This window comes from Pongo abelii, chromosome 19, assembly GCF_028885655.2.
Source record: "Pongo abelii isolate AG06213 chromosome 19, NHGRI_mPonAbe1-v2.0_pri, whole genome shotgun sequence".
Lineage (NCBI taxonomy): Eukaryota > Metazoa > Chordata > Mammalia > Primates > Hominidae > Pongo > Pongo abelii.
Genome location: NC_072004.2, coordinates 22,896,347 through 22,909,104, shown reverse-complemented (window position 1 = coordinate 22,909,104; position 12,758 = coordinate 22,896,347). Strand labels below are relative to the sequence as shown.

The 12,758-nt window shown below is 42.3% G+C and overlaps 1 protein-coding gene across 3 annotated transcripts in view; it reads right to left on the bottom strand.

The window, feature by feature from the left end:
- The window catches only part of DHRS7B (dehydrogenase/reductase 7B), a 64,543-nt gene extending 52,343 nt beyond the window's left edge, over positions 1-12,200 (bottom strand). Inside the window, exon 1 of one of the 3 annotated variants that reach the window (XM_024241491.3) lies at positions 12,106-12,200. In XM_024241491.3, coding sequence (XP_024097259.2) covers positions 12,106-12,125 — 20 coding nt within the window. In that variant the 5' untranslated portion in view covers positions 12,126-12,200. 3 annotated transcript variants of the gene reach the window in all.
- Positions 12,201-12,758: the final 558 nt, after the last annotated feature.

The window sequence follows — 12,758 nt, the reverse complement described above, 5'->3', positions numbered from 1 at the left end:
AAAACATTAAGCCCAGCCCAAAACAGAATGATCTTTGCTTGTGTCATTTTTAATAAATAAGACATTAATACTGGTCTAATTAAAATAGCTGCATCTTAAATATAGTAAAATTACTGTAACTTCTAATCTCATGGCTTTAGGCAGTCTAGTCCACAGGCAATAAGGAGGTTTCTTTTGGGAAAGGGCTGTTATCATCTTTGTTTCAAAGCTAAACTATAAACTAAGTTCCTCCCAAAGTTAGTTCAGCCTATGCCCAGGAATGAACAAGGACAGATTGGAGGTTAAGAGCAAGATGAAGTTTAGTTAGGTCAAATCATTTTTCACTGTTACAATTTTGCAATGGTGGTTTCATAACTTTAAATTATGACTATCATAGTTTTCATAAATAATGTACATAAACAAAATAAAATAATTAGGTAAATGTAATGGGATAAATACCTGTAGATAAACTGGTCATAATTTAGAATATAAAGTTATATTAAATTAAACAGTAGGTATTTAATTATTTGGGTATTTTCCAATAAATATATATTGTAGGAAAACACTCTTGCTAAAAAAAAAAAAGGATGTGTCCTTTTTAAAAAAAGGTGAACAAGTTTTGTCTAATTCACAGCTTACTTAAAGGTTACATATAAAACAAGGTAAAAGGAACCAGAAAATAAAAAGAGATGTAAAGAAAGTTTTAAAAATAAATAGGATTTTTGTATGTGTGGTAAGAAAGCTTAAAGAAAAATAATTTTATGAGAAAGAATCTTGTATGGTAAATTTAGTCCTAAAATAAAATGACTGGTTGTTTAAGAAGGAGGGATGTTGCCAGGCACAGTGGCTCACACCTGTAATCCCAGCACTTTGGGAGGCAGAGGCAGGCGGATCACAAGGTCAGGAGATCAAGACCATCCTGGCTAACATGGTGAAACCCCATCTCTACTAAAAATAGAAAAAATTAGCTGGGTGTGGTGGTGGCAGCCTGCAGTCCCAGCTACTCAGGAGGCTGAGGCAGGAGAATGGTGTGAACCCGGGAGGCGGAGCTTGGAGCTTGCAGTGAGCCAAGATTGTACCACTGCACTCCAGCCTAGGCAACAGAGAGAGACTCTGTCTCAAAAAAAAAAAAAAAAAAAGAAGGAGGGATGTTCAAGACAAATGAGAAAGTCCAAGCATGTCATGAATGGTCAGTATAAGTTGCAATAAATTTTTTTTTTTTTTTTAAAGAGGCTGGGCGCCTGTAATCCCAGAACTATGGGAGGCCAAGGCAAGCAGATCACGAGGTTGGGAGATCGAGACCATCCTGGCTAACATGGTGAAATGCCATCTCTACTAAAAATACAAAAAATTAGGCAGAGGCCGGGTGCGGTGGCTGTAATCCCTGAACTATGGGAGGCTGAGGCAAGCAGATCACGAAGTTGGGAGATCGAGACCACCCTGACTAACAGTGAAATGCCATCTCTACTAAAAATACAAAAAATTAGCCAGAGGCCGGGTGCGGTGGCTCACATGTGTAATCCCAGCACTTTGGGAGGCCGAGGCAGGCGGATCACCTAAGGTTGGGAGTTCAAGACCAGCCTGCCCAACATGGAGAAACCCCGTCTCTACTAAAAATATAAAACTAGCCTGGTGTGGTGGCACATGCCTCTAATCCCAGCTACTTGGGAGGCTCAGGCAGGAGAATCGCTTGAACCCAGGAGGCAGAGGTTGCGGTGAGCCAATATTACACCATTACACTCCAGCCTGGGCAACAAGAGCAAAACTCCATCTCAAAAAAAAAAAAAAAAAATTAGCCAGGCGTGGTAGCAGGCGCCTGTCCCAGCTACTCCGGAGGCTGAGGCAGGAGGATGGTGTGAACCCGGGAAGTGGAGCTTGCAGTGAGCCGAGATTGCGCCACTGCACTCCAGCCTGGGTGACAGAGTGAGACTCTGTCTCAAAAAAATAAAAAAGACAAAAAAGAAAAATGGGCGGGCCCAGTGGCTCACACCTATCATTCCTATAATTCCAGCAGTTTAGGAGGCCAAGGCAGGTGGATCACCTGAGGTCAGAAGTTCAAGACCAGCCTGGCCAGAATAGTGAAACCCTGTCTCTACTAAAAATACACAAATTACTCAGGCATGATGGCGGGTGCCTGTAATCCCAGCTATACGGGAGACTGAGACACGAGAACTGCATGAACCCTGAGGGCAGAGGTTGCAGTGAGCCGAGATCATGCCACTGCACTCCAGCCTGGGTGACAGAGTGAGACTCTGTCTCACAAAAAAAAAGAAATAAAAATAAAATTTTAAAAGCCAAAAAACTTTAATATGACCAAGTTGCCATATTATTATTAAGTTTTGGTTTGCTTAGAAATAAAAAAACTGAGATTAAAAAAATTTTTTTTATTGGGTGCGGTGGCTCACACCTGTAATCCCAGCACTTTGGGAGTCTGAGACGGGCGGATCACCTAAGGTTGGGAGTTCGAGACCAGCCTGGCTAACATGGTGAAACCCTGTCTCTACTAAAAATACAAAAATTAGCTGGGCATGGTGGCACATGCCTGTAATCCCAGCTACTCAGCAGTCTGAGGCAGAATGAATCGCTTGAACCTGGGAGGTGGAGGTTGCAGTGAGCCAAGGTCAGACCACTGCACTTCAGTCTGGGCAACAGAGCAAGGCTCCATCTCAAAACAAACAAACAAACAAATAAACAAACCCCACAAAACCTTTTCTTTTTTTTTTTCCTTTTGAGACGGAGTTTCACTCATTGCCCAGGCTGGAACGCAAAGGTGTGATCTCGGCTCACCGCAACCTCCACCTCCCATGTTCAAGCAATTCAGCCTCCATGTATCTTCCTGTATGTGCTTTTAAAGTCTTTGTGACATTGAGTTACAGGGCTTTGACTCCTGGATCTAAAACAGGACACCAAGTCTTGCTAAATCTTTTTTTTTTTTTTTTTAATGGAGTTTTGCTCTTGTTGCCCAGGCTGGAGTGCAATGGTGTGATCTTGGCTCACTGCAACCTCCACCTCCTGAGTTCAAGTGATTCTCCTGCCTCAGCCTCTCAAGTAGCTGAGATTACAGGTGTGCACCACACCTAGCTAATTGTTTTAGTATTATTAGTAGAGACGGGGTTTCACCATGTTGGCCAGGCTAGCCTCGAACTCCTGACCTCAGGTGATCCACCCACCTCGGCCTCCCAAAGTGCTGGGATTATAGGCATGAGTCACCATCTCTGGCCAGTCTTGCTAAATCTTAAACACTGACTGCAATTAAAGCCTTGTCTTCAGGCCCCATAGAAGATGCCAATCAAAATAAACTGCATTCCTGAGACACAGGGCAAGAAGTTAAAGCTATTCAACTCCTCAAAGCCCAGGGACTATTGTGGAAGAGGTGGGCACGTAAGATTGTAAGGGCCAATTTTGAAAGATAAAATAAGTTCAGTTTCTCTATAAATTAATTATTAATGTCAAAGGCACACTGATGCAAGACCAGCATATGGGCCCCTGTGTCAGATTAGTAAGGTTTTCTTGAAGCATTAACCAACTCCTTAATAAAGGTTATAAAAGGCTTATGGAAGCTATATCTTACGGTCAAGATTAAAATCTTATAGATTATTTATAAAATTTTGAAAAACAAATTTAATTGGCTTCATGCTGGTTTTATTAAGGCTTATTGTTTGCAAAATTAATTCTTCTCTCTCAACAAATAAAGGTTTTCACCTTTTTGTTTTTGAAATCCTTATCACTTTGGTTAAATGAATGACTTATTTTACAAAGACCTGTGATCCTGTTTTGTGATATCAAGTGTTTAAAACTTTTGATATTTGACAAACTTTCCCAAATCAAATAATAAATTATGTCTTTTTGTGACCTAATTAATCCCTTAAGACATTAGAGGTTCCCTAAAGTCCAAAAAATAACATAATTTGGCTTATCTGGTACAAAAATTATACAGGAGGCGTTGTCAAATATGAAATGATGTTTGGTTTCCTTTGGGCTGTATTTGTATAAATATGTTATTGGTATGTGTTCCAAAATTATGGGAAATTCCTATAATTCTGATATAACAGTATACATTATCAGTAATAATCATAATTGTTATGTTAAAATTATTGTGTGTCACAGAGGTAACAAATTTCCTTGTCAACTGTGTCTTTGACTATGGCTGCCCTAAAACTTTTTGTCATCCATGGACAATTTTTGTCTTGTTTTGGTCCTCTTTAGAAGGTGATTTTATAATCAGCTACAAAACTCTAACAGGTGCTCTTGAATGCAGGTTTCTGATAACTTTGGAGATTGTGATATCAGAATAGAGGAAAAACTTTCAGGACTCACAGAGAGCTAAAATGTTCACGAGTATCAAGCAGAACAGGAATTAACTGCATGGACTGAATTTTTGCTTAAAATGTTTGCTGATCCTTTATTTTGTTTTTCAGAGTCTTAAAACTTTTCTTTTGAGCTACTGACAGCTTTTAACAATTCAGCATACTCCTATGAACAAAATTTGGAGCATATTTGTTTCCCTCTACCAGATTACTCCAGAATCTGGAAAGTATTTATGAGTATTCTTATGGCAATACAGTTATTTGCATCAGTGCTATAAGACTGTGTTTTCATTTGTAACAGGACACAACTGGAGATACTGGTTATTTTACCAAGGCTTTGACTGGAATGGAGTGCTTTCCTTTAAGGAATCAAACATGACATATAGAGCCAATAAAGCCCTTGGAAAAACTGGCCTCATATTTTGTGTACACAGCCCATGCACAGGGTTTCTGACCTGTGGTAAGTAAAGAATGTCACTTCCTGACAGTCCCAGAAGCCCCAGGTTTATCTTGGAACCTAAAGAGGTGAGGAAATTCACCCAGTTCATAGGTATTTGATGACACAAATCATGGCTCAGCTTTAGAAAGTCTTATCTGAGATTCCTCCTACGGAACAAGTTCCATCAAAGCAATTTAAAAGCCTATGTAAAAAAAAAAATTATTCTTGCTGCACTGTATACAAATAATTAGGTCAAGTATAATAAAGCAAACCAGTCCTAGCATGACTTGTCTTTGGCAAAATTGGGAAAGTACAGAGAGAAAAATTGTTTCAAAACTATAGTAAACCTGTTGTTAGATTCTAGTCTTGCCTAATGTTTTTTCAATTTTTATTATTTTCTACAGTTTGAACTGAATTCTAATTTTTCTTGGCTATAAGTCTTCAAAATAATGTTTTCAGTTTTTTTCCTTTTTTTTTTTCCATTTTTCCTAATTTGGAGTCACTGAAAACTAAGCTGTGCTTTCTTAAAGCCCTGCAAACTGAAGCCAGACAACTTACACTTCAGAAGAAAATAATAGCAACCTATTTACATACATAAGCCACTTTCATACCTGCCTACTAATGTGTGGACTTCAGAGTAATGTGGCCTATATCGATTTTTCCAGGATTGTTCTTTTGTTTGTTGTTGTTTTTCTCCCTTCCTCCCCCCATTTTCTCTTCACAGGACATGAGACTTCACAACCTGCTAAGAATGAGCTTTCAGGACCTAACTATCTAGGAATAAACCATCCTAGCCATGAGAGATCAGATGAAACTTGAGACCAGAGATTGATTTTCTTCTAAAATGCTTTCTCCAAATGATTTTAAAAAAGAAAAGTGGGGAAATGTGAAAGGAAAATATCTTGGGCTCCTTCTAGCTGGGAACTGTTCAGGGCAAACCTGCCTCCCATTCTATTCAAAGTCATCCCTCTGCTCACAGAGATAGATGCATATTCTGATTGCCTCCTTTGGAAAGGCTCATCAGAAACTCAAAAGAATGCAACCATTTGTCTCTCACCTATCTGTGACCTGGAAGCCCCTGAGGGGGGCCCTACTTTGAGTGGTCCTGCCTTTCTAGATGGAATTAAAGTACTTCTTACATATATTGATTGATGTCTCATGTCTCCCTAAAATGTATAAAACCAAGTTGTGCCCTGACCACCCTGGGCACATGTCATCAGGACTTCCTGAGGCTGTGTCATGGGCACGTCCTCAACCTTGGCAAAATAAACTCTCTGAATTAACAAAGACCTATCTCAGATTTTCTGGGTTCACAGTACCATATATGGCTATTGAAAAGGAAAAATATTAATAACAATTACTAACTTTTTTAAGTATTTGCAATGTGCCAGACACTGAACTACACATTCTCCATACCCATGATCTCATTTCATCCTCACAGCAATCCTGAGGTAGGTATGACAGTTATTTTCATTTGCTAAATAAGAAAAGTACCTGAAGTCACATGGCTAGCAAATGGTGGAAAAGAGATTTCAACCAATGTATTCAGACTCTGAAGCCCACATTCTTAACTCTGGAGTGCATCAAATAGGGGGTCATGTAAAAAAAAAAAAAAATCCTTTAGTTGGAACTTTAAACAGGAAGGATTCTAATACTGTTTAAGAGATGAACAGATCCCTAAGCTTAGCTCTAATCACCTTGTTACAAGAAGTTTAGCCTAAAGCTGCCTCCTTACATATTTTAAGTTTAGCCTAAATGTTCCTCTATAGCTAGTGACCTGTAACCTAACTGGATGTGCAAACTTTAACCTACTCTTGTAACAAGTAGCCCAGTCTCAGCCAATCATAGCAGCCCAGTTTCAGCCAGTCATAGGCAGCCAACTGCTCAAACAAGGCAAACACTAGGCTGCAACCAATCTAGCTGTTTCTGTACCTCACTTCCCTTTTTTTTTTTTTTTCTGAGACAATGTCTCCCTCTGGCGCCTAGACTGGGGTGCAGTGGTGTGATCATGGCTCACTGCAGCCTCAACCTCCCAGGTTCAAGCGATCCTCCCACCTCAGTCTCCTGAGTAGCTAGGACCATAGGCATGAGTGGTACACCTGCATATATATATATATATATATATATATATATATATATATTTTTTTTTTAGAGATGGGGTCTCCCTATGTTGCCCAGGGTGGTCTCAAACTCCTGGGCTCAAGCAATCCTCCTGCCTTGGCCTCCTAAAGTGCTGGGATTATAGGTGTAAGCCACTGGGCCTGGCCTGTACCTCACTTCCATTTTCTGTATGTTACTTTGCTGTTTCTGTCCATAAATACTATCCAACCATGTAGCTACCCCAGAGTCACTCTGAACCTATTCTAGTTTCAGAGGTTGCTGATCTGCAAATCATTCTTTGTTCAGTTAAACTCTGTTGAATTTGTCTGAAGTTTTTCTTTTAACAACTCAAACAGAATACAAAGGCTTCTAAGTAACAATGGAACATAAACAAGTTAGCTGCTTAACAGGAACTCAGTATAATTTCTTTGGTTCAGTTTAGCTAACATTTTAAACCAATCTGGATTATAATGCCATACTCATAGAGAATTCTGCAACGGTAGTTTCTTAATGTAGGAGTATCCAATTTAATGACCACTAAGTGCTGCTCATATAAACTGGAAAAATTTATATCCCCTTCAGAACTTAGTGTTCCTAGTACAAACATAGCCTTACTTAATAAAACACTAGCTAAGTACAGCAAGGAAGCTCAAACCACTGGTAAGCAATATTCAATCAATTTATCAGTCATCTGAACCAGAGCAACTCTATTTTGAATAGAGGCTGGGTAAAATAAGGCTGAGACCTACTGGGCTGCATTCCCAGTTAGGCATTCTAAATCACAAGATGAGATAGGAGGTCACATAAGATACAGGTCACAAAGACCTTGCTGATAAAGCAGGCTGAGGTACTCCTACCAGCACCATAACAGTTTACAAATGCCATGGCAATGTCAAGAAGTTACCCTATATAGTCTATGAAGGGGAGGAACTCTCGGTTCCGGGAATTACCCACCCCTTTCCTGGAAAATTCATGAATAATCCACCCCTTCTTTAGCATATAATCAGGAAATGACCATAAAAGTGGCCAGCCAGCAGCCCTCAGGGCTGCTTTGCCTATGGAGTAGCCATTCTCTAGTTTCTTTACTTCTCTAATAAACTTGCTTTCACTTTTCTCTATGGATTGGCCTCAAATTATTTCTTACACAAGATCCAAGAACCCTCTCTTGACATCTGGATCAAGACTCTTCTCCAGTAGCAAATTCAGTGGCCATCACAGACCTCTCCCTCCACTAAGCAGTTTAAATGGCCAAGCCTCATGTTACTGGGAACTTTAGAAGATAGGAGGGAGAGCTCAGGTAAAATCCTAAGGAATTTGTTGTATTTCCTATCTGGGTGGGTGGCAAGAAGCTTTCAAACTGAATTTACACACCATTCAATCCCAATTTTCACCCTCATGCTTATGGCCTTCCAGAATAGAGAGTTCATTTTTGCATTAAAATAACATTGGCTACCAAAGAAAGGTTTCTTATGTGTATAATGGGGTGGGAATGAATAATCCCTACACCATCCAACATTATGGATGTTGCTCTAGTCCAACGTTTTACCGTACTGTAAGTAAATTTTTTTTTTAGTTGTCATGCAAACATATAGTAAAAATTTTAAAACAGAATTTTCCCTGTTTCCAAAGGGAAAGAGATCTTCTCTCCTTCCTTTTCCTTACAGCATTTCTTTGAAAAACCCAGTATTTATAAATTATTCCTCTGTCCCTTTGATATGTATGCAAATCTTTTTAAAGGCTAAATAAACTAGCTCTAGCTTAGCTTGTTTAAACCCAGTAAATACAGTAAAACCCAGGACTGTTTTTCTGAAGGGCCTGGAACCCCCCCTTTACATACGTACGTACATACATACATACATATGTTTATTTATTTATTTATTTATTTGAGATGGAGTCTCACTCTGTAGCCCAGGCTGGAGTACAGTGACACAATCTCAACTCATTGTAGCCTCCACTTCCCAGGTCAAGCGATTCTCCTGCCTCAGCCTCCTGAGTAGCTGGGATTACAGGCACGCGCCACCACACATTTTTGTATTTTTAATAGAGACAGGGTTCATCATGTTGGCCAGGCTGGTCTCGAACTCCTGACCTCAGGTGATCTACCGTCCTCAGCCTCCCAAAGTACTGGGATTACAGGCGTGAGCCACTGTGCTCAGCCAAACCCCCTATTTTAAATGGAAATATCCAGGAAGACAATGCCCCAGCCCTATCCCTATCACTGTGGAAGTTTAGCCTAGGCACCTCAACTACTTGTTTTATCGTAGAGCTGTTTTACGTTTTCCTTTGGAAAAAAGTAACTAGGTAGCACAGATGACCAACCCAATTACCAGGTGAATTTAGAATGAACTATGAAAGCGTGTACAGCAAATGGTGCTGTCAAGTCTTCTTATAAGAGGACAAATTACCATAAATCTTGAGACTACATAATGGGTTGTATCTGCTCAGCTACATACAAATAAGTGGTGGGATTTCTTTTCTGAAAGAAACTGCATTAGTATATTATCCTTAATACATCCCAGTCTGGTTTAATGATTATTTTTTTCTTTTTTTTTTTTGAGTCAGGGTCTTACTCTGTTGCCCAGACTGGAGTGCCGTAGCATTATCACAGTTTACTGCAGCCGCAAACTCCTGGGCTCAAGTGATCCTCCTGACTCAGCCTTCTGAGTAACTGGGACAACAGGTGCACACCACCACGCCTAGATAACTTTCTATTTTTTGTAGAGATGGGGTCTGTCTATGTTGCCCAGGCTAGTCTCAAACTCCTGGCCTCACATGATCCTCCCACCTCAGCCTCCCAAAGCGCTGGGATTATAGGTGTGAGCCACCACATTCAGCCTCACACGGGTCTTTAAGTAACAAGATATAAGCTCCTCCTAGTCTCAAGACTTCATACATGCCCTCCCCTCCTCCTGTTAGCTCTTGGTCCAATTTAACTCCAACTCAGTCCTTGAAGTCTCAGCTAAATATTATTTTCTTGGGAAAGCCTTCCCTGTCTCTCCTCATTTCCCCCTCCCCCGCCCCCCGCATGCCGGTGACCCCATTATGTATTCTCACAGCACCCTCTACTGTCCTCCACAGCATGCATCACAATCGTAATGAATATTTAGTTTTATTCATATATTTACTGTCTATCTCCCTTGCTAGATTTATAAGCAATTTAAAGACAGGGGCTTTATCTGTTTTGATCATCATTGTATCCACAACACCCAGCACAATGCTGGTACACTGTAAACGTTCAATAAGTATCTGAAGGAATGAATGAAATTTGTAGCTAAGCGCTAGGTTCTGGAGTGACATGGTATTGGATCGGCCTTTACTAGCTCTATGCCTTTGTTGTTGTTGTTTGTTGTTTTGTTGTTGTTTGAGACAGGGTCTCACTTTTTTTTTTTTTTTTTTAAGACGGAGTCTCGCTCTTGTCGCCCAGGCTGGAATGCAGTGGCGAGATCTCGGCTCACTGCAACCTCTGCCTCCCAGGTTCAAGCGATTCTCCTGCCAAAGCCTCCGGAGTAGCTGGGATTACAGGCGCCCACCACCACGCCCGTCTAATTTTTGTTTGTTTGTTTGTTTGTTTTGAGACAGAGTCTCAGTCTGTCGCCCAGGCTGGAGTGCAGCGGCGGGATCTCGGCTCACTGCAAGCTCCGCCGCCCAGCGCACGCCATTCTTCTGCCTCAGCCTCCCGAGTAGCCGGGACTACAGGCACCCGCCACCACACCCAGCCAATTTTTTTGAATTTTTTTAGTACAGACGGGGTTTCACCCTGTTAGCCAGGATGGTCTCGATCTCCTGACCTCGTGATCCGCCCGCCTTGGCCTCCCAAAGTGCTGGAAATACAGGCGTGAGCCACCGCGCCCAGCCAATTTTTGTATTTTTTAGTAGAGACGGGGTTTCACCACGTTGGCCAGGCTGGTCTCGAACTCCTGACCTCAGGTGATCCGCCCGCCTCAGCCTCCCAAAGTGCTGGGATTACAGGTGCGAGCCACTGCGCCCAGCCAAGACAGGGTCTCACTTTGTCACCCAGACTTGAATGCAATGGCGTGATCTCGGCTCACTGCAGCCTGTCTCCCAGGTTCAAGCAATCCACTTGCCTCAGCCCCAATAAATAGCTGGGACTACAGGCGTGTGCCACCTTGCCTGGCTAATAGCTCTATGCCTTTGGATAAATTTCTTAACATCTCTAAGCCCATTTCTCCCTCCATAAATAAAAAGTATAGTTCCTATGATTAGGGTTATTACAGGATTGAATAATTCAGTAAAGGGATTAGTACAGTGCCTGTAACATAGCAAACACTCAAAAAATATCAACGATTATTAAGGAATGGAGAAAAGGGGACATGTACATGGTAGGGAAGGCATATTCCACATCCTTGACAAAGGCACAAACATAGCTTCCATTATGCAAACACACTGTCGCAATCGGCAACAATGTAAGCAAGTATTCTGCTTACTAAATGTATGAGTGTATGAAACCCAAACGTCACTTCGAAAGTAACTTCACGATTCTCATATCATTACACCGAAGGTTTGAAAACTGAAAAAAAGAGCATTATGTGGCTACCATTTGTTGAATACCTACTATGTGCCAGACACCAGCTGAGCACCTTGCACGCGCAGTCTCATTTACGCTTCACAACAACCTTATGAGTGGGCTTGTTATTCCCAAAGTTACAGCTGAAGAAACACTCAGAGTTTAAAACATTTGCCCAAAGCCGCACAGCCAGGAAGCCGCAGAGTAAGTATTGGAAGAGCAAGATATCTCAAACAGCCATTCCCGTGGACGCTGGAGTCAGCACCCTCCTCCTGCCTTCTGAAAAACCGGAGTTCCTTTGCTAGTACTAACTCGCCGTCACTGGCTAAGGTGCCACTGGCCCCCAGCGCTCAACCCTCGGTCCTGCCACTCGCAGACGCTGCGGAGCCTCCACTACGTCGCGCAGAAATGCGGGAATAAACAGGCTGGAGCCAGGAGCCCTCTGGGCGCAGAGGCCTTTCACACACAGCGCCCGCCGCGACACCCATTCCCAGCCGCGGAAACTGGACTCAAGAGACCTCGGCGACAGGCGGGTTTCCCCGCCACGCACTCACCGGAGCCAGGGCCCTGGTCCCAGCGCCTGGGCTGAGTCTTCCTTCAGAGTTCGGCGTCGCGGGGATCCGGAAGCCGCCCAGGGCCCGCGGCCTTAGCTCGACCACTACACCGCTTCCCCTCACCCAGGCCGGGGAGTCGCCTCAGCTCAAGGCCAGACCCTATCCCCTCATCTCGGAGGTTCCTTCTTCCCCAGCTCCTACCTGGTTGCCAGAGAGACCATAGTCAATCAACTTCATCCTCCCGCCTCGGAAGTGACGTATACGCAGCTGGCGAGGCTCCGTCCAATCACAGCATTGAGGCTGCGCATGCGCGTTGGGCGGGCGTCCCTCAAGGTGTACACAGGACCCGATGGACCCGAGATCTGATAGGGTACACCTGCATAACTACAGTGCCTTCGTCTTCCGGAGGGAAATTCCGAAGGTCGTGGTTGGTGTTCCGTGGACTTCCGGCGAAGAACAGTTGGAGAATTCACGATACAGTTATCAAGATGATTATAATGCCACAGTAATCAGAAGAGTGTGATAACTGGCACAAAGGTAAAAACAATGAATGAAAAAGAGAGAGGCCAGAAACAGACCCGCAGCTATGTAGTCACTTTTTCCTCCTACAAGTAGCCACTGTAATGCAATAAGTAGAGTTTTTTTCAATATATAGTGCTAGGTCAATTGAAGGTCGATTGGGGGAAATGAACCTTGACTCCTATCTCAAGTAAAATAATTCTAGACGGATGGTAGACCTGAATGTGAACAATACAACTCTAGACAATAAAATCGCAGAATATCATGACCATGAGAGAGGAAAATAACGTTTTAGCAGAGCACAAAAAGTGCCAGTCCTAAAGGAAAAGGCTGAT